Genomic DNA, 23,059 nt, shown 5'->3' on the forward strand with positions numbered 1-23,059 from the left:
TTATCTAAGTTCTAGATATTTTCTTTTAGCCTTCCATTTGATCCAGGCTTGATCTGAAGTTGGTATACAGGCTTGTAATGCCAGTTCCTCAAAATGACCACCTAGTTTTAAGTGTATAATCTTTCTCGTCATATTCCATTGCTTTTCTCTTGCCAGATTCCCGATAGTTTAATTATTCAAATCTTTACTTATAACCTTGAATCCCATGGATCAGCTACTGGAAGAATAAAACATCTACTTCCTCTATCAGTTCTCTATTCTGAAGGACCCTCTATAGTGAGTGCTTTATAGTGGTTGATGGGCCACTGGCTTAAACATCTGGTACATGTATGTGTACGTGTGTAAAATAATGTGTACCATTATGCAAAACCACAACTTAAGTTCTTGTATCAGATGTTGGGATACAAGTGCAAATAACAGCCCTCATCATGACATTACTGCACATATGTCATTTTAATATAATCCCAGTTTGCTGTAGATGACTACAGACACTGAAGTAATATTAAATGTGATTGAAGTGAATGTGTAGACTGACTAGAATATCTGAAATGATTTCCTTATAATTTAATCATTACAGAAATCTTACACACTAGGGCTTGCAATATAGAGCAGGACTGGAAAATCCTTAATGACTAGAAATAAGGGAGAACAAGAAGTGCTGTGGATGAGTTAATTATGCAGAATGTCATATAATGGGTGTGGAGGGGGTAAATATATTTTTCATTGTTTTACTTTTTAAGCTGTTTTAAATATATTTTCTGACTGACACTATAGTCCTGTGATTTTTCTTGCCTCAAAATGATGAAGTATCTTACTACTGGTTTTCAGCAGTTTGTCCATCCTACATCCTGTTTTGGCACATAGATATGAGCATTATCCAGAAAAATTAATATCAGAGACGTATCAACTAAGTTCAGGGACTTCTTCCCTATTTCTATCTTCAGTGCCAACTTAACATGCAATCTTCAGCTGCAGACTGGGATCTACAACTGCTTATAACACACTATCAGGATTATCCTCCCTTATTACAGGGTAGGCAAAATAGCTCCTCTGGGAGTCACACACATTTCTTTCTGCTGCTAATTCTGGATGTATTTTAATTTGCAAGTGGATGGAAATGTTTTTAAATGAAAGAGTCTTGAGACGCCTAATCACATCTTATTTCCTAGAATGTTTCTATGCAACATCAACTCAGAAACAGTATTAGGAAGGTAATATAACATGAAATAACAGGCAGTGCTTTATTCTGATATTGACTCTAGTGGACCTGAAGTAAGAGATGAACCTCTCTGCCAAATCTAGCAAGGCAGCCAAAGAGGACTTCAAACGTTCTAGGGAAGAGTTTACGAAATCACCAGGACTAGGGTAAGAATGGTGGTTTGATAGGTTTGAAAAACCAAGTCAGGAGTCTACAGACAATAAGAGAGAATGCGAGGCAACACTGAAGATAGAGTAAGGAAGGTCTGTTTATAAATATGCATGTGAGTTTTTAAATACATATGTACTGTAACAGAGAGTATAAATTATCTGGAGATATTCTACGAGGGAAGGAATCACACGAATGGTTCAAGAGTGGTATGTGTGATAGAAGTGTGGGCTTAACAGAAAGAGTGGGAGGAAGTAGATCCTAAATTGGGGAAGCTGTAAGTTCAAAGGAGTGGCTGCATATTTTGATTTAAATTATATGATAAAGCTGGAGCAATCACAGCAGCTATTTAAAGAATGGACTACGCCATTATATACTTTTGTGATAGCACCTATCATACTCTACTCTCTCAAAATGCAAATGTGCTTAACAAGCCAAAATATTGCACTCTAACTGCAGAGGCATCATATATTGCTCAGTTACACACAGCCTTGCATCACAATTCACATTATCATATTTCACATCTGAATTACTCTTTGTTTCTGAGATCTGTCCTTTTGGTTTAAGTACAATGATTGGGAAAGTACCCAATTGCTCCCTATCGATTCATGGATTTCTTCAGTAGCTGCTACCAGTTCTATAAATATCCCCATCCAAATTATGTTCTCCAATATCTAATATTTATAATATCTACATTTGGGTATCATTTGATCTAATTTATTGGTTTGGCATTTCATTAGTTTGAGACTACGATTCCACAAACAGGACTGCTGGAGTCCTTATAAGTGATATGCTGCTAATGAGAAAATGAACCGTAATTTCAATCACAAGGAGAGCAGTTCCACCCTGAGCTGATTCTACTTGGGAAAGCATTGGCTGCACACAGAAAGCTCTGCTGTTATTGCCTTCATTTGTTGCCCCATGGAGTCACTAAACTCTTGACAGATGGCACAAACAGAAATGTCTTACTTCCACCCTGAATGTTTTCATAAAAGCAAGCCCTCAAATCACCAGTGAAAACAAGCTTATCTCAGAGCTTTTTGATAGCCTTAATCTGCTTACGTGCTACATTCTGAGCTGCCAATAAGTGAACTGAGCTTGTACTTCACCAGCACATGGGCTGAGAAGAGAATAAAAAGCAATCCAGTGTCAGTCTCTTTTCATCCGGCCATCTGATTATTTTTACTGTTGCCTGGTATAGTATATAGTATGAACATGCAACATGGCATACCAGACTACTTAATTCAGCATTCATTCTCTGCAGAACGTGTTAATGATTTTCTCTTCTTATAGAGATTGGAATTCCTCTTTTCCAAGTGAATTCATAGAAATTTCCAATGGCAATAACATAATGTGTATAGCACATAGACAGCTGGATGTCCTGGGATGTATGGATATAAGCAAGGGTATTTCTCAAAGGGATATGAGCACATGCAGAGCAGGGATATGCATGCACAAGGTTCAGAGATTGAGTATCTTGTTTGCAACGGAATGGAGAGTGGGAGAGGATGCAGTAAAACTCACAGAGATAGGGAATATATCCTATTTGCTTTTCCCTGTAAATCTGTGAGTCTACCTGTTGAAAGGGCATGATCTGAAAGAGAAACAAGACTTACCCTGGCCAAATGGGCTCCTGCTTCAGAACTATAGCTGGTTTGTCATTCCTCATTCCTCTAGACAATGGTTCTAACTCCCCATCAACTAGCACAGTGGCAACAGCATTTCCCTTGCTTACATTCCCATAGCCATACAGAGACACTTACTGGACTGTGCTGTCCGAGCTTCCAAAATTGGAGTAAGGACTCCTAGTCCCTGCTCAGACCGGGCTCCTAGTTGAAATTTGTAGAGTGTGTCTGGCTTGAGCCCTTCAACTGCATAAGATGAAGTCTGGTCGAATTCCACCTTATGCTGGAAAAGATAAAGAGTCGTTTTCTTTTTATTTGGAGGGGAAATAAGGAAAGCCAACCTTTAATGTTTTTTTTTTGTTTGTTTTTAAATCATTTGCCCATCAATACTTGCAGATTAATCAAGTCAATAATACAACCCAAGTTACCCAACCCAAGTTACTGAATTTGCATAACAGTAGGAAAATCATTATCTTCAAATTGAGGACACTAACAAAGCACAGTCTTGTGCTCTTCGGAAACAAAATATCTATTAGAAATGCAACCACAGCATTCTGTAACATGTCAGTGTAAAAATGTGAGGAAAGCAAAAAGAATGAATTTTCCCTCCCAGAATTTTGTTATGTTAAGTAGCTTTTAAATCAGAGTTTGAGCAATCGTAATATAGAAACTTTATACACAAACACATACACAGAGACACTACTCTCTTGGGTGTAGTCTACAGAAGGTGTCTTGGATAGTATTGTGCATTCCACAATTTTATACAGGTAGTTCTCAACTTACAACAGTTCATTTAGTGACCATTCAAGGTTACAATGGCACTGAAAAAAGTGATGTATGACCATTTTTCACACTTATGACCATTGCAGCATCTCCATGGTCACATGATGAAAATTCAGATGCTTGGCAACTGACTTATATTTATGACATTTGCAGTGTCCTGGGGTCATGTGATCCCCTTTTATGACCTTCTGACAAGCAAAGTTAATGAGGAAGCCAGATACACTTAACAACTGTGTTAACACTACAGTGATTCATTTAACAACTGTGGCAAGGAAGATCGTAAAATGGGGCAAAACTCACTTAACAAATGCTTCATTTAGCAACAGAAATTTGGGACTCAGTTGTGGTCTTAAGTCGAGGATTACCTGTATAATCATTGAAAAGTCACAGAAGTTAATGTTGGTCACAAACAAGTCAGCAACCAGAGTATTTCATTGCCTCTAAGTGTTAATGTATAAAATTGCAAAGAAAAGATATGAAAGATAAGAGTCATGCCTACCGAAAATTCAGTCAGAAAGGTACTTAATAGAATTTCTAGTGAATATATCAGCTGGGCTTCAGCCCTTTATCCCATCAGCAGCAGAAACTAACAGGCACATCCAGATTTGTTTTCATTTGTATAATTCATATCACAAAATCCAGTATTACAGTAATTTTAACAACAATTGTTTTCAACAACAATCTTCTGTATTTACCTATATTTTGACAAGAATCTAACTGGCAATATAGAAAAATCTGCCTCACTTCCATAGGAAACTATAGTATAGCAATCAATTATTATTATTTCTTACCTGGATCCCATTTGTTCCCTCCCAGTATATCAGCTCATACTTGGTGATGCGCTCTTGAGAGGCTGGCAGCCAAGTCAACATGATCCGTGTGTCTGACTCGGCCTCGGCTTGGAAGTCTGCTGGTTGGGCTGGAACTAGGGACCAATGAAGTATGAGTCAGTGGAGGTAGATCTGAGGAGCTTTAGGAAGTGCCCAAATCTTATTACTAATGTAAAACTTTACAGCATTTTCATAACTCTGTTCAGTACCTTCCCTTTCTTGTAGATTCCAAGTTCAACAGTTTTCTGTTTAACCTTGTTAGCTAAGCAGATGTCCATTCTTGACAAACATAAAATGATGATAAAACAACATGGTATTTATAATCTGAAGAAGATCATATTTTCCTCAATCTTAATTAAGAAGCATAAGCTTGCTCCTCAATGAACAAACCCCATGTCTGAACCATACCATGATCATGAACTTTGCCTCAGATGTCTGAAAGAGTTAGAGCAGACTAAGACATAGAGGGGACAATTTTAATTCTCGCTTTTTCCAATCTATTCCTCCCTGAATAGTGTTGAAACAGCAACTCCCAGAATTCTGTATCATGCAATCTCAACTCACCTGAGGGGTTATCAGATTGGGGGAAAGCTAACTTATACCAAACATATGGTACTTACCGCCCTGCTGGGTCTTGACTTGAATAACATCAGAAGGGGGGCCATCTCCTACTGAGGTGAAAGCCAAGACACGGATACTGTATGTAGTCTCAGTTATCAAACTGCCCACAGTGGTAAGATGACTGTCATCAGTGTTGTGCTTCTGCCACATGCTGAGTGGTAGATGGGGATCAGTGGTGTAGTATACCCGGTAGCCTCGAATCAGTCCATTAGGCTCTTCAGGTTGTTCCCACTGGACCAGCATAGTGCTAGCACTCAGCATCCGTGCCTGCACTTTGAGAGGTGGGCTTGATGGAGCTTGTTCTCCTGTCCGCGCCTCAACCAGTTCACTAGGAAGGCTCCTTCCAATGTTGTTTACAGCAATAATGCGGAACTCATATTCTGAGAAGGGGCTTAGGCCACCAATACTATAGCGGGTGGTGGCCACACCATCTACTTCTTGGAATGTTCCTTCCAAAGATTTCGACTTATATTGGATGACATAATAGGAGATGGGGTCTGCATTTCCAGAGTCCCAAGTGAGAGTAACACTGGTGGCTGTTGTTTCAGTCACTAATGGCTCTGTTGGGGGCTTTGGCAGAGCTGAAAATATGAAAACAAAACCATACTATTAATGCAATTGATAGAATGCATAAAAATATAAATGAGGTTCAAAATTTCCTTAACCTTCTTCTTTAAAGGCAGAAATAATTTTACCGAAACATACATTTTACATTACACACTACCACATATTACTTGGAGTGCTTTTAATGAAAGGATAAACATAGCAATCATGTTATTAGATGTGTTCACAGAACTTGTTGGTGGCTGGTTAAATAACCATAATTTAGACAAGAATCCAAGTCAGCTTTCAAATGGAAAAAAAAGGTTCTTCAGCTGGAGTACCCTTCAGGAACTTTTGTTCAGGGCCAATTCACCAAGACAATAATACTTACATTGTACTACTATTACAAGAACAACATTCTTATCAGATGCAAAAATCAGTGGGAGGTACATTTGGGTGATGGGATAGTACAGCATCCTGGCCATAATAACTCCAAGCATTTGCACAAAATGTCACAATCTTCCTGTACTACTAGATAAGAAAATCTAAGGCCAGTATTGTGATCTGGGATTATTTTATATATTGATTTTATGGCAGGACTATATATAAATAAATATATATATAGGTACAAATAAGAGAAGAGTTACATCAGAGAAATTAATACCAAAAACATCTGTAGGTTTGTTTGAGAGTTGTTCTCCATTCTGGGAGATGTTGGGTATCTGTTTTGTGAAGTAAAAAATAATTAGATAACCAAATGAGAAGAGACATGTTACGTGTCTGGGACAGAATCTGCTCTAATTCCACATTTTATATTATATATAAAGCATTATTTGGCCAGTCTCCCTCAGGAAAAAATAAGAATGTAAAATCTGAATAAAAACTAGGAAAAGACAGCTGCAACTGTATATATCTGTCATAATTTCTTTGGACATAATCTGGAATTTCTTACCTTTGACAGTTATCTGTGCTGTTGCATGGATTACTCCCAGTGAGGACATGGCTTCACATGTATAGTTGGCTGATTGTGTAATATTGATCAGTTCTAGAACATTCCTGCCCATTGGCATGTCATCTTCTTTTGTTAATTCCACATCTCCGACAATCCACTTCACATACGGCATTGGAGACCCCACTGCTACACATGTGAGGTTCACACTCCCTCCAGGCATCACCTCATGGTTGCTTGGAGGGATTGAAAATCGAGGAGATACTCGCCGCACTGAAATAAGAAACAGGGAACTAGTAGGGTCACAGCTTCAACTTGTGTATTCATTTTTGCTTTCAAAGTCGATGGGCGGTGGGGACATCAACACTCATCCTATTAAATTGTGGTAAATCACTCTGGAAAAAGAAAATTCTGTGCAAGACGTGTTTACTGAATTTCATGTCTACATGACTCCTTTTTAAGTCACACTGGCATTATTTTCATCAAGAGGTCTGGCATGTTACATCATGTCACTAATATGAATCTTCATTTCCACTGCATCCCGTTAATTAGAAAATGAGTTCATTTTCCAATCCATAAAGTACACTAAAATTCTGCCAGATGGGTTTATTTAAGTAGTATCATTGCAAAGTGGTCTGTCTGCAGGCCAAATCTATGTTATAATGGCAGGTACAAATTTCCTTTCAAAATTATTCTGTATATTATAACTGGCTAAAACAGCATTCCCAGAGAAAATGTAAAGAGGCCTAGGCCATATGCAAACCTAGTTAGCATTTCTTTTTTGGAAAGGAGTTCAGATCCACCTTGACACAAGAGCACTTGGACAATGGATCCTCCTGCCTTTGGAAAGCATTCCAAGGACAAATAACACCCTGTATTCACTCATCAGTATTTTTCTCTTGGTTTGGTGGCAAGCCTTCAGATGTACTAAAGTTTTCCGGCTATTAGCTGAACCACTTCATCTAGGGAAATGGTACATAAATGATGCTCTTCGCTAAGGCCAGTGTTACAGGCCAATTTAAACAAGGACAAAAAACATAACTGAGCAGAGTAAATCTTTGTTTCCTCTGGAAACAAATTAATTCCAGGTTTTAAAAAGGCTTGTGTTGTATTTCCTCTGGGAAACCTGTATCTCCAAAATGAAGTCAGTGCTTATATATGTGGAATCCTCGCTTTCTTAATAATACAGCCTCTCCAATTCATACCTCCTGATTGTTAAGCAAATAGCTAAAGGGCAGAGAATCTATAGAAAAGACCCATTGGGAGTGAGATTGCTGAGCAAAGCTTGCTCAAAGGGCTACAGTCTACTGCAGGGGTGTCAAACTTGATTTCATCAGGTTTGTGTTTGAACTTGGAGGGCCGGGTGGGGCATGGCCATGGTGGGCGTGGCCATGGTGAGCATTTGACACAGGCTTAAGATGCATTTTTCCTTCTATTGTTTTTGTCCTGCAGAGTGCTGCTGGAGGCAGTGGAGGCCAAAAACGAGCCATGTGAGGGCCTCCGCGTGGCAGACCGCTGTTGGAGGCTATGGAAGCCAAAAAAGGGCAGCAGGAGGGCTGCATGCCCCCCCCTGTGGTCTGTTTTGGCTGGCAGAGGCACTGCGGGCCAGTCCTTTGATATTTCCAGGCTGGTCCCATGGGCCAGATTTAAGCACCCTATAGCCTGAATCCGGCCCGCGGGCCTTGAGTTTGACACTCTTGGTCTACTGGGTGCGTTTTATGCTGGACTTCTTCCTGTGCTGGTTCTAGCATCACAAAATCATGTTAGAAAGGTGCAGCTACTACCATATGAGTACAATGGTAGTATTGATGAGACTCGGCTTCAGGTTAATAGGTTAACAGTACCCCTAATAAAGTTTTGCTTGAGTTCTTTTTGATGATTTATCAGTCCAGTGGATTCACAGAAAGAAAACTGGCACTGAAGGCCTCACATTACTATGAACAACAGAATGAAGATTTGAGGATAAATGAAACAATACTGTCAGCAATATGCATATTACATATGAAGTATTTTTGGGGGACAAAAAGGGGACACATTAGCTTCATAACAGCTGGAGAAATAATAATGTGCATGTTTTCAAATGTGTAAAAACAGGTTGGTTTTTTTTTTTTAAATAAATCAATCTCAAATCAACAGTTACATGCATGGTTGCCAGTGAGAGACTTGTTACCCAACTGAAAGGAAGTACTTTATAAACACAAATTAAAGCAAATAAAAAGGGGTCACATTAGCTCTAACATAATTATCCAGATATTTGATGGACATGGCAATGGGTCAACATGATGGGGTGGTTGTCCAACATAGCCTGGATCTGATCGGCAAGAAGCAGGACTCTTCTCTTCCCCATCCCCCACCCAATGAACATGAAGCTGAGCCAATAGAGGAGAAGTTTGCTTATATATTAGGATTTCAGTTCAGTAGACCAACCAACTTCCCACCCCTTCACCAACTAAACTGGTCTCAAACAAAAACACGCTTTAGGAATAATGCTACAAACTCGTGCATGGCAATTATTCACTGACTTGACATGCACCAGACAGACAAAAGACCAAAAAGGGAAAGGAACTAATATATAAAATCTGAACAAAAAAACCAAAAACCCCAGCGGGAGTGGTGGAAATGCACAAAAATGCAATTACTGAAGTCAGAAATGAAACTGGGAGAAATTCATGCAGAAGGATCAAACACAATCAGTAGCATGCCTTTGCCGTATCTACTTCTGTGAAAACCAAGCAAGATAACTCCTACCTCCCATTCAGATTATTTAAACCACATTCAAACATATGCATGCATACTCAGTAGTTAAAATTAAGTTAGTTTTGACAGAACAGAATTTCATGACTTATCCCTCAAATATCAGTCCTCGGTTATCTCCTTTGTTGCCATAAAAGAACCTGTCAGGACTACGCAAGGAAGAAAGAACACAGCTTGTGAATCTGCAGATAAGAGCTTAAGTTCATTCAGCAAAGTGCTATCGAGAAAACCTCTCGCCCTTTTTGAAAGCTGTTGTTTACTATTCTGTGGAAGGGGATGAGAAAAGGTTATTTGACAATATATCAGACATGGGGCTCTTCTAGCCTAGTCCCAGGATGAATGGCAATGAAAATCACCCCCCCCCCTTCAATTTCTGCAAACAAAACAAAATAAGGGGGAAAAAAGATTTTTTTAAAAAAAGCCTATAGGCAAGCCTTTACTTCATAGGTTTTGTTACCCAAAGATAGGATCTAGGGACAGAAAAAAACATTTCCCCAAACAACTCAGCCAAATGCCAATCTCTTGACTGAAAACAGATACACATCTCCCTAAGGCCAATACTGACACTAAGCGGATGATCTCTTTCTTCTTCTTGTGGTAACCCGATTTTGTGGTAGTCCCCTCACATTTGGGCTTAAAAGTGTGGGAATAAGGTTGTCCTAGATTTTTTTTTCATAGTCTATTCTGTTCTGAGCCTTTGGCTAAAGGAATACATTATTTTTTCCATTATGATATTAATAATCCATATGCCGGCCTCCATCTATCCTAACAGAGAAGGGAATGGTTCCTCTGTTGCCCAAAAGGAGAAAATGAGAGTGAAAGGAACTGCTAGGTAAAAAATTCAAGATGTCAGATGTCAAGCTCTGTTGCCTTCCTTAGCATCTCCTCAGTAGTTTTGTTCCTCCCAGTCTGATTATAAATAACCATTAAAAGTGCAGCAAATCAAACTTTAGTTCTCAGCATGCACAAGGGAAAAACAGGGGCAAGGCAATCAATAGAAGCTCAGGTTCTTCCTTATTAAATAAGGATCAGGGGAAAGCTACCCTTCTTTCCCATTTTTAAAATTTATCTTAAACCTCACACTGAGGTCTTCAAGCGTATAAAAGAGCAAAAAATGGGCCCAGTGATGCTATGGATTGGATCAGAGATGCTATAGTCAATCCTAGTTGAAATTCTCAAACTCGGAATGTAACACTAGTGCAACTGGCAATTTTATTTCCTTGAGTTCAATAGGACATGAAGTAAGACTGTCGATTAGCTCTACAATTCTCTGGCAGCACATAACAGAGCTGTGGAATGTCACTTATGCAACAACCATCCACATGTGCTGATGTTCTTCCAGGCTCTAATCTCTTGTTCTTCCCTGCTACTAGTGTGGGAAGTGAAGCAGAGCTGTCAATCAGTGTTACAACATTTTGACAGACAATAGTACAGCTTATGAAAGTCACTTACACAATGTCCACATATGTGTATAATTCCTGCCAGGATCTAGTTCTTGGCCCTTCCTGCCAATGAAATCAGTTACTTAAGGAAATTCCAATGTGCCAATTACAGAAATCTTCATCTAATTTACAAGGTACCAAATTGGTCTTAAACATATTTTAAAAATACCTTTCCCTGACCTATCAGGATTTGCTACAGGTTGGGTTTTTTAAAAAAAAATAAATTAATAAATTAAAAGCAAGTAACAATTTCACATTTTGTAAGAAGCGTATTTGTGAAATGTTACTGTAGGATAATAATATTCAGGATTTCGTTTAGCACATTTTCAGAGAATAAATGCACTGCCAGTCCTCCCAGGTTATGGAACAACATATAGCTTGCAAAAGGTGGACATTCCCTACTGAGCTGAACATGTAGTGTGGGCAATAATTTATAAAATTATTAAGTAAGTGACATGGTCTATCTCAACCTACCACAAAGCAATGTAGGTAGGAAAAATATCCCAGCAGAGACTAGTTTTCCATTCTGAGAGGTTGAGATGAAGCAAACAATACTACAGAGTATTAATAATTCAGCATGCAATAATGTGCACTTTTCCTGCATCCAGGGCCAATGAGCATGTCTCTCACATCACAGTAGTGGCTTCTCAAATTTAATCAAACACTGAGGTCATTCTATTAAAAGTCCTCTTCCCAGCAGTTTCTAGCTTCCTTTTGAGAATTTCCAGGTACAAAGCAATTGCTTAGTACTGAGATGTTGTAACAATAATTAAATGGTTATAACAAAACTAAAATAAGTGGGCTCCCTAAAAAAGAACAGTGAGGATGGCCGGTTTAAACAGAATGTAAAGGCCATTAGCCAAGCTACTTATATGTGCTAAGGTTAAATTCAGACAACTTTCCTGCAATGCGTATTTACTAATGCTATGAGAAAAACCAAAGTCTCTGCTGTATTATTTGCAAGACCATTTAAAAGCAGTTGATATCAGTGCAGCAGAGACAGAGCTTTTCTTATATCATGGGCTTTAAATTTTGAATCATACAGATTGGTTCTGCAGGAAATATATTTACTGGTCCTATGTCTCCTAGTCCATAACTTACTGGGTCAGAAATAAGGGTTGTAAATTAAAGCTCAAGTTACATAAGTCTTTATTTTATGCATCCTAGTTGTGGTAAAAAAAAAAAAGCCAGGATTAGTCTCTAGATAGTCCAGAAAGAATGGCAAAATTGTTACCACCAGGCCTTCAAATTCAAATTTTAAACAAATCTTTGTTTAAATTAAAGCTATTGTTAACAAATTAAAGCTATCATTTAATTAATTACAACTACAACCAAATTTTGAGGGGGGAAAACATGCAAATTAATCCTCCATTCATTATTTAGGGCTAAAAACGGTAGAGCAGCTTTCAAGTTGAGCTTGATTTCAGGTGACTACTGTATTTTGCTATTAGCTTTGGTGTTTTTTTTAAAAAAATAGATTCCAGGTCTAACCTAGAGTCATGGATTTCTCAGGAGGCTTTATCTCCTATTACAGTAATCAAATTTGGCCATATTTAGTGTCCAAGGTCAATTAAGTTTAGCTCACTGACCGAGGCTCACTTAGGAGGAATGGTTATATAAATCATCCACTGAAAATGTTATATGGTTATAACATTCTTGATTTTTGTACACCACTCCCCTTCTTTTACTTGTTTCAGCTTACACATAGGGAATTTGCTTTATAAGAAAGCTGGGCTAGGTCAAGAGAACTGGGATGTTTGCTATTTCCTTTTATTGTCTAATGCCCATTGCATTTACTTATTTTGTTAAATGAATTTGCTTTTGGAAGTTGGAGAAAGTATAGACTGAAAATATTATTTGGGCAATTCTTTTACTCTTTTTCTCCTCCTTACCACAATGATCTTAAAACAAAATCTTCTTGTGGTATGGTGGTACCTGGGGCTTTTCCAACTATTGACAGAATTATCAGCAGGAGAGAAAAATGGAAGCAGAAAAAGTGCATTTAGAAGTCTATCTTCTGCTCAAACAGTGCTGTACTATTTATATTTTTAATGCATCCCTGAGTGCTGACATTTTATATTCCAATTTCCAAACCAGGGCCGAAACATTGTTGAATTATATTTCAGCTATAACTTTTAAGGCTAATTATTTGCACTGACAACCCCATATAACAGAGCATCTATCATTACAGCAGTACAATGCCAAGGACCCATCACAGTTCAGTCTGGTGACATGGTAATAGCAAAGAAAGAGAAAATCAAACTGCTGTTTTGAAATTTGCATTCATTTACTTTTAAAATAACACAGCATTAAAGATGGAGAGAGAGAGAGAGAGAGAGAGAGAGAGAGAGAGAGAGAGAGAGAGAGAGAGAGAAAGAGAGAAATGAAATGCTTTATCAACATTTAACTTTTTAATATATAACCTGGTAGCAATTGCAGAGCAATAATTAAATGCCTGGATGAATCCTTCATAATTGAAAATAAAGGATAAAAAAAGTCTAAGATGTATTTATTTAAATAAATAAATTTAGAAAGCTGCTTTAATCCTGAATTACTTTAGGTAGTTTACAAATTTAAACATTCAGTGCCAAACAAATTATAAAGCCAGGAAACATCCCACAGGAATATTTAACACCTTCTCTATTTCACCCTATTATATAATTGAGCTGTAAAACATTTATGGGTGATAGATCTTAATGAGATCCATTCTTGTTTGTTGAAGGGCTGTTACAAATTCAACATTTTTTCTTCAAGGGTGGTAAAATATATCCATTTGAGAATAATTTTACGTTTGAAATCATGGGGTTTATTCTGTCAAATGGTTTCAAACGTATGCACTTGAAAAATTGATTACTGCTAGGTAAACATTGTTCCTGCAGCTGAAACTGGAACATGGAACTACTTTCAAACATGAAATAGTTCTTAAGTGTCCATCCCTCAGCCAAGGCTGTTGGCACTGATATATATTTCTAAGAACTCATGGAAGAAATACTGCTATTTGATCTTGCACAACAGACCACTAGGTATGAAGAATCTATGCAGCTTTATGATCTTCCTCCTATTTCTCAATTTCCATCTCTGCCAAGATGTCATGGAATACCGCCTTCAATAAATTTCAATTTAAGACTGGAAATAAGAAAACTTTTTTATTCCATTGTTGGTTAAGGGAGCGTGTTAAAAAAAGAATATTGAGAACAAAAGCTACTGCCTCAGGACAACTGCAACAGCAGCTCATTAAACATACTCTAATTATAATCTTAATGAAGTATGGCTTGAGGGGCCTCAGTTTAAAGCAAGTACAAACAGCAGCTTTACACAATTTAGGGCTATTATGCTATACATGGAGCGCAAGAAACCGAAGAAAGCAGGAACCTTTTAGTGCAGACTGCAAACATGAGATCATTTTAAATATATGAAACAAGTCAGGGGAACAATATAGGAAACAATATAGGAAAAATGCTGGGATGGGTGAACTGCAGGATGTACATGACTTCGACCACAAAACTGATGTGTAAACAGACTGCAATTCCTAATATGATTTGCTCCATTATAACCGAGGCACAAAAAAATAACAAGAATTTTCTTATTCACAAAAGAAGAAATACCCTGAGTAAGAAAAAGTTCCTATTATATTAGCATTACAGCTGGCTGAAGCAGTAGCAACTCAGAAACAATTTATCTCTCATCCCAATGCATAGTACCATTTTGGAACTATCTGGCTTGACATTGTACTGCAGCAAAAATACTAGACTTGCTTATTTCTGTCATCCATGCTACTCCTGTCCTCCCTAAAATACATGGATGCCCCAAAGCACCACCAGCAATAGATAAAAAATAAAACAGGGGCACATTTTTCTTTCTCTAGCACACAGCACAGTGGGAAAGACTAACAGCCCTGAGACACTGTACAAAATGAAAACTTGAGAACGTTCATAATTACCTACAGCTTTCTGTATATAAATTCAGCATTTGAAAGAGATAGGGGAGTATTAAATGAAGCTGGAAGCCATGTTATTCTTTGGGGTGGGACAAATGTGTTTTAGCTATACTGCCAAAATTAAGTTACTTCTATTATTCTATCCAATGCTTATACTGTATTATTTGCCCCCTCACATCACAAGACAGTCTAACAAAGTCAGTACCTTCTCTGCTATCTAATAATTTAATTGCATGCAATTCATTCCCCCTCCCCAGCCCAAAACAAGGGAAAAATTGCAAGGGGATTGCATGCAGATAAAAGTCTGTGCATATAAAACATCAAGCAACAAAGGCATGCAACCATGGATCAATGCTATCAGCAGGGTCATAGCAAGTTGGAAGCAGATTCCATCAGGGCTGCAGGGCAGGGCCTGGCATGGAGCCAGCAGCCATCAGATCCCCTTTCTGCAGGGATGACTCTCAATCCCCTACTGGAAAAATCCCATCTGAGGTGGCATACTGTAGGTGGATAATAAGTGAAAAGGACCAACCTTCTCGCTGATCTGAGAGATGAAAGTTTGTTTTGTTTGATGACATTGTGCGATGAAGATGAGAAGGGAATAAAAAAAGACAAGGAAAAACACAGAGAGTAAAAACAGGCCAAGCTGCATGTGTCTGCACAGCACTGAAACAAAACATGATGATTGAGACCGGCCAGGACTACCAATTCTGCAAATTCATATACTGTACAAACATCCTCCCACCCACATCCACTCACAGGTACACAAATTGACCATTCTTGTTTCAAAACAGCAGATCCAGCTTTTCTTCGTTTTCCAGATCCACATAACCCTCAACACGCAGTAAACTGCTTCATCCCTGGCCAAGTGTAGATAAGGGTGTGCACACATTCAATCCAAAGGTACGTATGCACCAAATTTCATTCAACTCAGGATCTCAAAGCCAACCACTGCTATAATATCAGCAGAGCTACTTAAATCCCACCTATCCCATTCGCAGTTTTAATATAAGCACACCCACTCCCCCGCCCCCCCAAATCATCGCAGGAAGAGTCTTGGTGAACAGTGGCAATTCTTCTAGCACGAAGAGCCTCTTGCTCTCTCTTCCCAATCTCAGCTAGAAACAGCAGAGAAACATTAGTGCAATACGAACCAAGAGCTGAATACCGTATGGTATATATATATATACCAAAAAAAAAAAAAAAAAGGAGGGCAAGAAGTGAAAATAACAGCCACCCAAATTGGCAGGGCAATCCAGTACATTTCCTGCTTTTGTTCCTGCAGGAGAAACAGTAAGAGGTTAGTTCTGTTTTCCAGAAGGGCATGAAATATCTCATTTCATCTTCAGGAATGACCTTACAGAAACTAGATATTTGTTGTGCTCTGTCTGAAACCGTACCTTTACTGAAAGAATGTAGAGGCTGCCCTCTACATTAAAAACTGCTTGTGATTAAAAACTGCTTGTGAGTCACATTTTAAAATTGGAGAGAAGAGGGAAAAACATGCTTATCAGCAGGCCATCCATTTAAAAAACTTCATGGGACAAGAGATATTGTAGAGGGTACCATAAATAAATAATTTCCAAGGATAAAATAGAATGAGGCTTCTATTACTTGGTCCATCTGTATCTAGATTCCATCAAATTTTGGTACAACAATCCATGGAATTTATCTTCAGTGTTGACAGTGCGAGCTGAGATACGGGCATTATAAAGAAAGGGTCTTTTCTTTATAGAGAACAGAGACTTAATAATTACTCAATGAAATGTCAACAAAAATATAATAGCCATTAATAATAGATATTAGGAATGTGCTGTGCTTTGGATTTGAGCTCAAAAAGGTATTCCAGAATGTGTCCCTGGGCATGTATAACTCACTTGCTTCTGCCACCTTCAATAAGTCAAGTGATTCAAGGAAAATGTATGTTTAAGTGGCAACAGGGTGTGATTGGATGTTTTGGACTGGACTTGGATAGACAGAAGTACCTTCTTAATTCAATGTTTACTTTCCTGGGATTGATGTGTTACTGTGCAAGCCTAGGAAAAGACACAGCTTGTTTAATGAGGCACTGGCCAGTGGGACATGTGCGCCTATGCCTGTCCTTATATACCTTTTGGGCTTAAAATCTGAAATGTGGCATATCAATAAATTACAGTAGAAATAATACCACTGTTCACTTTAGGAATGAATGGAGTTGCCTGATTTGTTTTCTGGTGTGAATGTATGTCTGAGCATGTAAGAAGGAGGAGTGCATATGTTAAGAATATACCTTTTCATTTTGATAGGACTACATCACTTTAAAATCTCAGTTGTTTCCAAGGCACGATGTGAAGGAACTAAATGATGAGCTTCTGAATATGTAGCCAAAGAAACCATTGTTGAAACAAGGTTTGTTCTCATTGAACTTCAGTTTTCATACAGTTTGGGAGATATTTTATATTAAGATACATTTAATAACAAGAGAATAATATAAATTGATGTTATTGGGTATTTTACACAAAAAATGGAATTATAAAATACCAGCTCACCTTTCTTTCTGTAGTTGAAGATTTTACCACTGGGAGTCATGGCTGGAGGACTATTGAGGAATTAGGGCTGCATATACAAGTTTACATGCTTAACTCTCTGTTCTTTTCTATTGTTAAGTAAACCGACTTCTATATTAATACTGTTAGCTATATAACATGACACGGATATATATTTAAAACTAGTTTTGTTTAACACATTAGAGATGCATGCTTTTGTGATGCTTTTGTGCATGCTTTTGTGCTCTCTGTTGCCGTTATTGTTATTCAAGAAATAAAATCAACCATTTTATTTGGTGCCAACCACAAGCAAATTTACTATCAGAACTGGGCTTAAGGGTCTACTTTGTTCAGAATTATCCACTTTCTATGAAAAGGACCTCTAGGACTGAGGTGAGCCATATAAAAAGAAAACTGTGATGCTCAAAACATTACAGTGGGATAATACTGTTCAATATTGAACTGCCTGGCTTCACCCTGGAGGCCAAAGTGCTTTGGATTACAATAAGGAAGAGGTACTTATGAAACACACTAATATAAATAGTTACCTTGCTGGGCTGTCAGTCAAGAATAAGCTCCGGGCCTGTAATTTACTACTCATGGATTATCTCTTAATCTCTGCTGATACTAATGGACTATAGGGAATAAACATTAGAGCTGATTCCACTCTGGAAAGACTGAAGAATGGGAGAAACTATAGTTTTTCATATCTAATATTGAAATTGCCTTTGTTTTATCAGTAAATATTTCAGGACCTACTAAATTGTAATGCTTATTTTCTCTCTTCTGAGCCTATCATTTCACCCCTTATCTCTGGCACTCTCCCCTCTTTTTAGAATCCTGACATATGAAGAATTGCAGTAAATTACATTGGACCTAGGAAGAGCAACATTAAGATGCAATAACCATATAAATAAATAAAAGCAACCATAAGCTGTTGTCCTACAAGATGCAAAATTGGCTTTTATGGACATTATTTGCTAAAAATAGCCATTAAGTCTGCCTCACTTGATGAGGGCCAATAGCATCAGTATTATAAAGGAGAAGCAATAACAGGACACTCTTCTCAGTGTAGAAATAAACAACAAAATAGAAGATGAATCAAATCAGAACAATAGATGGTTATTGTAAAATCCAACAACAAGAATATTAAACTCATAATTTAGGAACTATGCAAACTAATGCCAACCTTTCCATTTTTAAAATTCTCTTCCTAAAACATGGCACAGCTGGCCTTAGATGTTTATTACAATTATTTCAAAGGATGTTTCTTTCTTTCACATAATCATTTTTTCAGTTACATTTCTCTGATTTATTTAGAAGAAAGCTAGGCAATCATTTTGCCCTGAGGGATGCATCTGGTGCTGGGTTCAATTTTTGGAGTGGTATCCTTTCCCATATTAAAAGTAAACAACTCAGTAGTAGATTGGCTATTACCAAAACTAGGAAGTGATGGAAATAATAACTCCTGCCCTAAAGGGAATTTGCATTGGTGGATTCCAAAGCCAAACCCTCACTATTTAGAACATTCGTGTTCTACATTTCTTCTTTTCAATAAATAGTTGTTTTACTACAAAGAGAACTGAGGCTTTTAAAAATTACATTTATAGATTGCTGTACTTCTGAAAGATTCTCAGAGTTTACAAAGACAAAATACACAGTCAATCAATATGCAGTTTTAAAAATGCAGGAATAAAAGATCCAGAAATCAGTGAGGTTGGGAGCCACCTTGTACTCCATTGGTAATGGTTACCACCAAAGCCCCCTGCACCTCTCTAATGTGGGGAATTATTAACTATTATTAGTTTTGAAGTGCAGATGTTTGCATATGTATTCAAAGATAAGCCAAGAGCATTTATGCCCTAAATAAATAAGACTAGGTTTCTAGTCTGTGCTAAAGTATTCCACTGATTATATGCCTACTGTGTATAAAGTCCTCCTTATTCATTATAAATCTGTAACACCATACAAAATGCATTTTATGCTATTCAACTGTACATTCAGTAATGTTTGTTTATAAGTTATATAAAAATGTTCCATTCAACATTATTTTATTTTTTATTTCTGTCAGTTTTATCTTTAATTCATTAACTATCCAAGAATAAATTTGGCATTAAAGGGAAAACAGAAGCTATAATCATTATGTGAAATCAAAATGTATTTGAATAAAGTACAATTATTTTTCCAAATTTATTTTTGAAGATAAAAAACTATTCTTCTAAGATCTCACTGCTACAAAATGTTAAAACTCATTGAGATTTGAACTTACATAGTCTCTAAGACATTGTGGGGGTGGGGGTTGTAGGATGTTACTGTTCTATTTACTCAGAGGACCAGGTCATCATTAAAACTTTACTACTTAACAATAACAGCTCAGCAGACAGAGTATGATATAAATTGTTTCCTTTTGGGAGAGTGACCAATAAATCTATTCCTCCATGTTTAATTACTCTCTGACTTGTCATAAATTATTATAGTCTCTTTTTTCCCTTTTCTTTCCCCTCTTTATTTTGTGCAATTGTCAACTCTCATTTATCTTACAGTTTCTTCCTCAAGGTTATCTTAGCTTTCTGATTGCCTTCATTATAAATCAATTTATCCTGAACTTGCATTCTATAGAGTAACAAGTTACTTTTTAATCACATGTGCTATTTCAGGGAGTTGGCCAATAATATGAAATGGAAAGGAAGTGATTTAATTTCATATCATCTCATATTATCAATAATGGACATCTAATGTAACTTTAAGGTAAGACCAGTTTCTAATTCTAAATATATGTTGGCTATGTGCTTTAAAATGTCTGTACAGACTGTTCAAGTTATTACAGATCTCCCCAGAGCTACTTTTGACCCATTTTTGGTGTTATGATGACTACACACACACCACACAGTTACGATATCGCATTTTGGGTTCTTGGTCATCAGCTCTCTTTTATGACCATTTACAGCTTTCTGAGATGAGATGATATGACCACATTTCTGATTTTTTTCCCTAGTTTCTGGCATTTACTTCCGGTTTCCAGCAAAAAATGCCCATTGGGGAAAATGGATTTGCTTAATGACTGTGGTGTTAACAACCATCTGCCCCCCCCCGAAAAGGGTCACAAAAATACAAATCCAGTCACATGATGCTTCGATTATAACTGTAATTCCAGGCTCAACTATGGTCATAAATCAAGGACTACCGGTATTGTTCTTTGTAAACTTAAGTCATATTACTAGGTACTACAGTTAGTCCTTGAGTTATGACCATAATTGACCCCAAAATTTATGCTGCTAAGTGAAACATTTGTTAAGCGAGTTTGTCCCATTTTATGACTTTTCTTACCACAGGTAACTGAATCATCGCGTTTGTTAAGTTAGTAACATGGTTTTTAATCTAATTAATCTAGATTTCTCATTGACTTTGCTTGACAGAAAGTTGCAAAAGCTGATCACATGACCCTGGGACACTGCAGCCATCATAAACATGAATCAGCTGCCAAGCATCTGAATTTTGATTGTGTGACCATGGTGGTGCTTCAATGGTCATAAGTGTGGAAAAACAGTTATAAGTCTGAACTTATACTTTTTTCAGTGCCATTGTAACTCTGAATGGTCACTAAATGAACTGTTGTAAGTCGAGGACTACCTGTATACCTATGTGGAAGAAAGGAACAAAAGGAAAACCTATGAAAGAAATTGGCAAAAAAAATAAATAAATGTGGAGGCAATATGCTGACTCTGTAAACTGCTTAGAGCCCTATGAAGCGGTATATAAGCCTAAGTGCTATTGCTATCTTTAAATATTTTTTTTCTTATTAAAGTTCTGTTTGAGAAAGAAATTTGATACTGATCATTCAGGCCATAGGCCTACATGCAGTGGTGTGATTCAGCCAGTTCGCACCATTTCGGGAGAACCGGTTGTTAACTTTCTGAGCAGTTTGGTGAACTGGTTGTTGGAAGAAATCATTAGGGCAGAGAACCGGTTGTTAAATTACTTGAATCCCACCACTGCCTACATGTGTATTTCAATACCCAAGGAAACAGTCCTCCCCTTACCCCATGGGTATATGATTATGGCTTCTTGCAGGGGGTGTCTTCCCTGCTTTTATCTGTGGAAGTGGCAGCTCACACAGGGCCTTCTCAAGAACCCAGGGTTTCTTCAGCAACTGACTGCATTATGCCATGGATGAACCATTATTCCGAGATCACAGCATGACACAGAAAAGAGGAGGGACTGTTCGCCAGTCCTTGTGTGTTGAGATCCACATGTGACTGAATCATCGGAACAGAGCTATGTCTCATGTGCTTATCTTAGTCTTCTTTTTAACATTAGACTTATTCTTAATTATGCATCCTTGCAGGAATGTGCTGGCAAGTACTTAAAAGAATTTAGCTATATTTCTGCATATCAAGCAATTCTGAAAAGAGTTACATTTGCACCAAATGATTTTTATCTTGGGCCAGTTCTTTCCCAACAGTTTCAGCTATTAGAGCATGAGTGGATCATACTCAAGCTTGACCTGTCTAGTAAAATTAGCTTAACTGATTTTACACAGAGAATCTCTGCAGCAAAACTCTGACAGAGCGCCAGTTCTTCGTGTGAAGGATCAAGTAATAAGTGACATGAAAGATGCCAAGAGGCCACCTGGCAGAGCAGACACCTTGGTGCTAAGAAACAGGTTCATATAAAACACCTCCTTATATCTCTTCAGAAAGTAAGGATGACATTTTTTTCTTTCTGCAGGTGCTTGTCCTTCGTGCTAGGACAATCACATCCACAGTAATATAAGGATTTCCCCTTGTATTGGTTATGGTACCAGAAACAAGATGACTGGTTTGAATTAATCCTTTCCAAATACAGGTATTCTCAACTAACAACTCTTACTTTAGCAACTGCTCCAAGTTACAGCAGCATCGAAAAAAGTGACTTAAGACTGCTTCTCACATTTATGACAGTCACAGCATTCCCACGGTCATGTAATTTGGATGCTTGGCAACTGGTATGTATTTACAACAGTTGGAGTACCCCATGGTCGTGTGATCGCCATTTGCAATCTTCCCAGCAGGCTTCTGACAAGGAAAGACAATGGGGGATTTGTTTAACATCTGTGTGATTCACCTAACAGATGCAGTGATTCGCTTAACAACCATGGCAAAAAGGGTTGTAAAATTAGGCATGACTCACTTAACAATTATCTTGCTTAGCAGTGGGAATTATGGTCCCAACTGTGGTCATAAATCAAGGAATACCTACACAGTTTTCACCACAGTTGAAATATTACACATTGGTTAAAGTTATCCTTAAATCCATGGAACTCAGGCATAACTGGGTTTTAGAAAGACAATATGCATTTTTAGAATTACTGTTTGCTCATATTTAAGAATAACAGGCTGAAGTAACAACTAACTGTTATTGACCTTTTGAATTATTGTGCAACCTCTATTTGATTCTACTGAACGTAGTATTTGCAGGTCTTAATTCAAATGTGTCTCTTCCAATAAAGTCTGTACCAGTGGTGAAATCTAAAATTTGTTACTACCGGTTCTGTGGGCGTGGCTTGGTGTGTGTGTGTGTGGGGGGGAGGGGTAATGTGACTGGGTGGGCATGGCCATTTTTTTTTTTTTTTAACTTTTAAAACCATTTTTTCTACAACCTCTTCGGCAAAGAAGAGGTTTTTTAAAAAGCCTCTGCCGATCAGG

General features: G+C 37.7%; 1 protein-coding gene across 2 annotated transcripts in view; it reads right to left on the minus strand.

Annotated features, from left to right (window-relative positions):
- Positions 1–23,059, minus strand: part of PTPRF (protein tyrosine phosphatase receptor type F) — a 331,301-nt gene that overhangs the window by 78,860 nt on the left and 229,382 nt on the right. For both annotated transcript variants that reach the window (XM_070941423.1, XM_070941424.1), the window contains 4 exons: positions 6,721–6,990; positions 5,225–5,806; positions 4,566–4,699; positions 3,130–3,274 (listed from right to left, as the gene is read on the minus strand). In XM_070941423.1, coding sequence (XP_070797524.1) covers positions 3,130–3,274; positions 4,566–4,699; positions 5,225–5,806; positions 6,721–6,990 — 1,131 coding nt within the window. The remainder of the gene's footprint in view (positions 1–3,129; positions 3,275–4,565; positions 4,700–5,224; positions 5,807–6,720; positions 6,991–23,059) is intronic.

This window comes from Pituophis catenifer, unplaced genomic scaffold (assembly GCF_029215685.1).
Source record: "Pituophis catenifer annectens isolate HBS135680 unplaced genomic scaffold, rPitCat1.0.hap2 SCAF_3, whole genome shotgun sequence".
NCBI classification, from domain to species: domain Eukaryota; kingdom Metazoa; phylum Chordata; class Lepidosauria; order Squamata; family Colubridae; genus Pituophis; species Pituophis catenifer.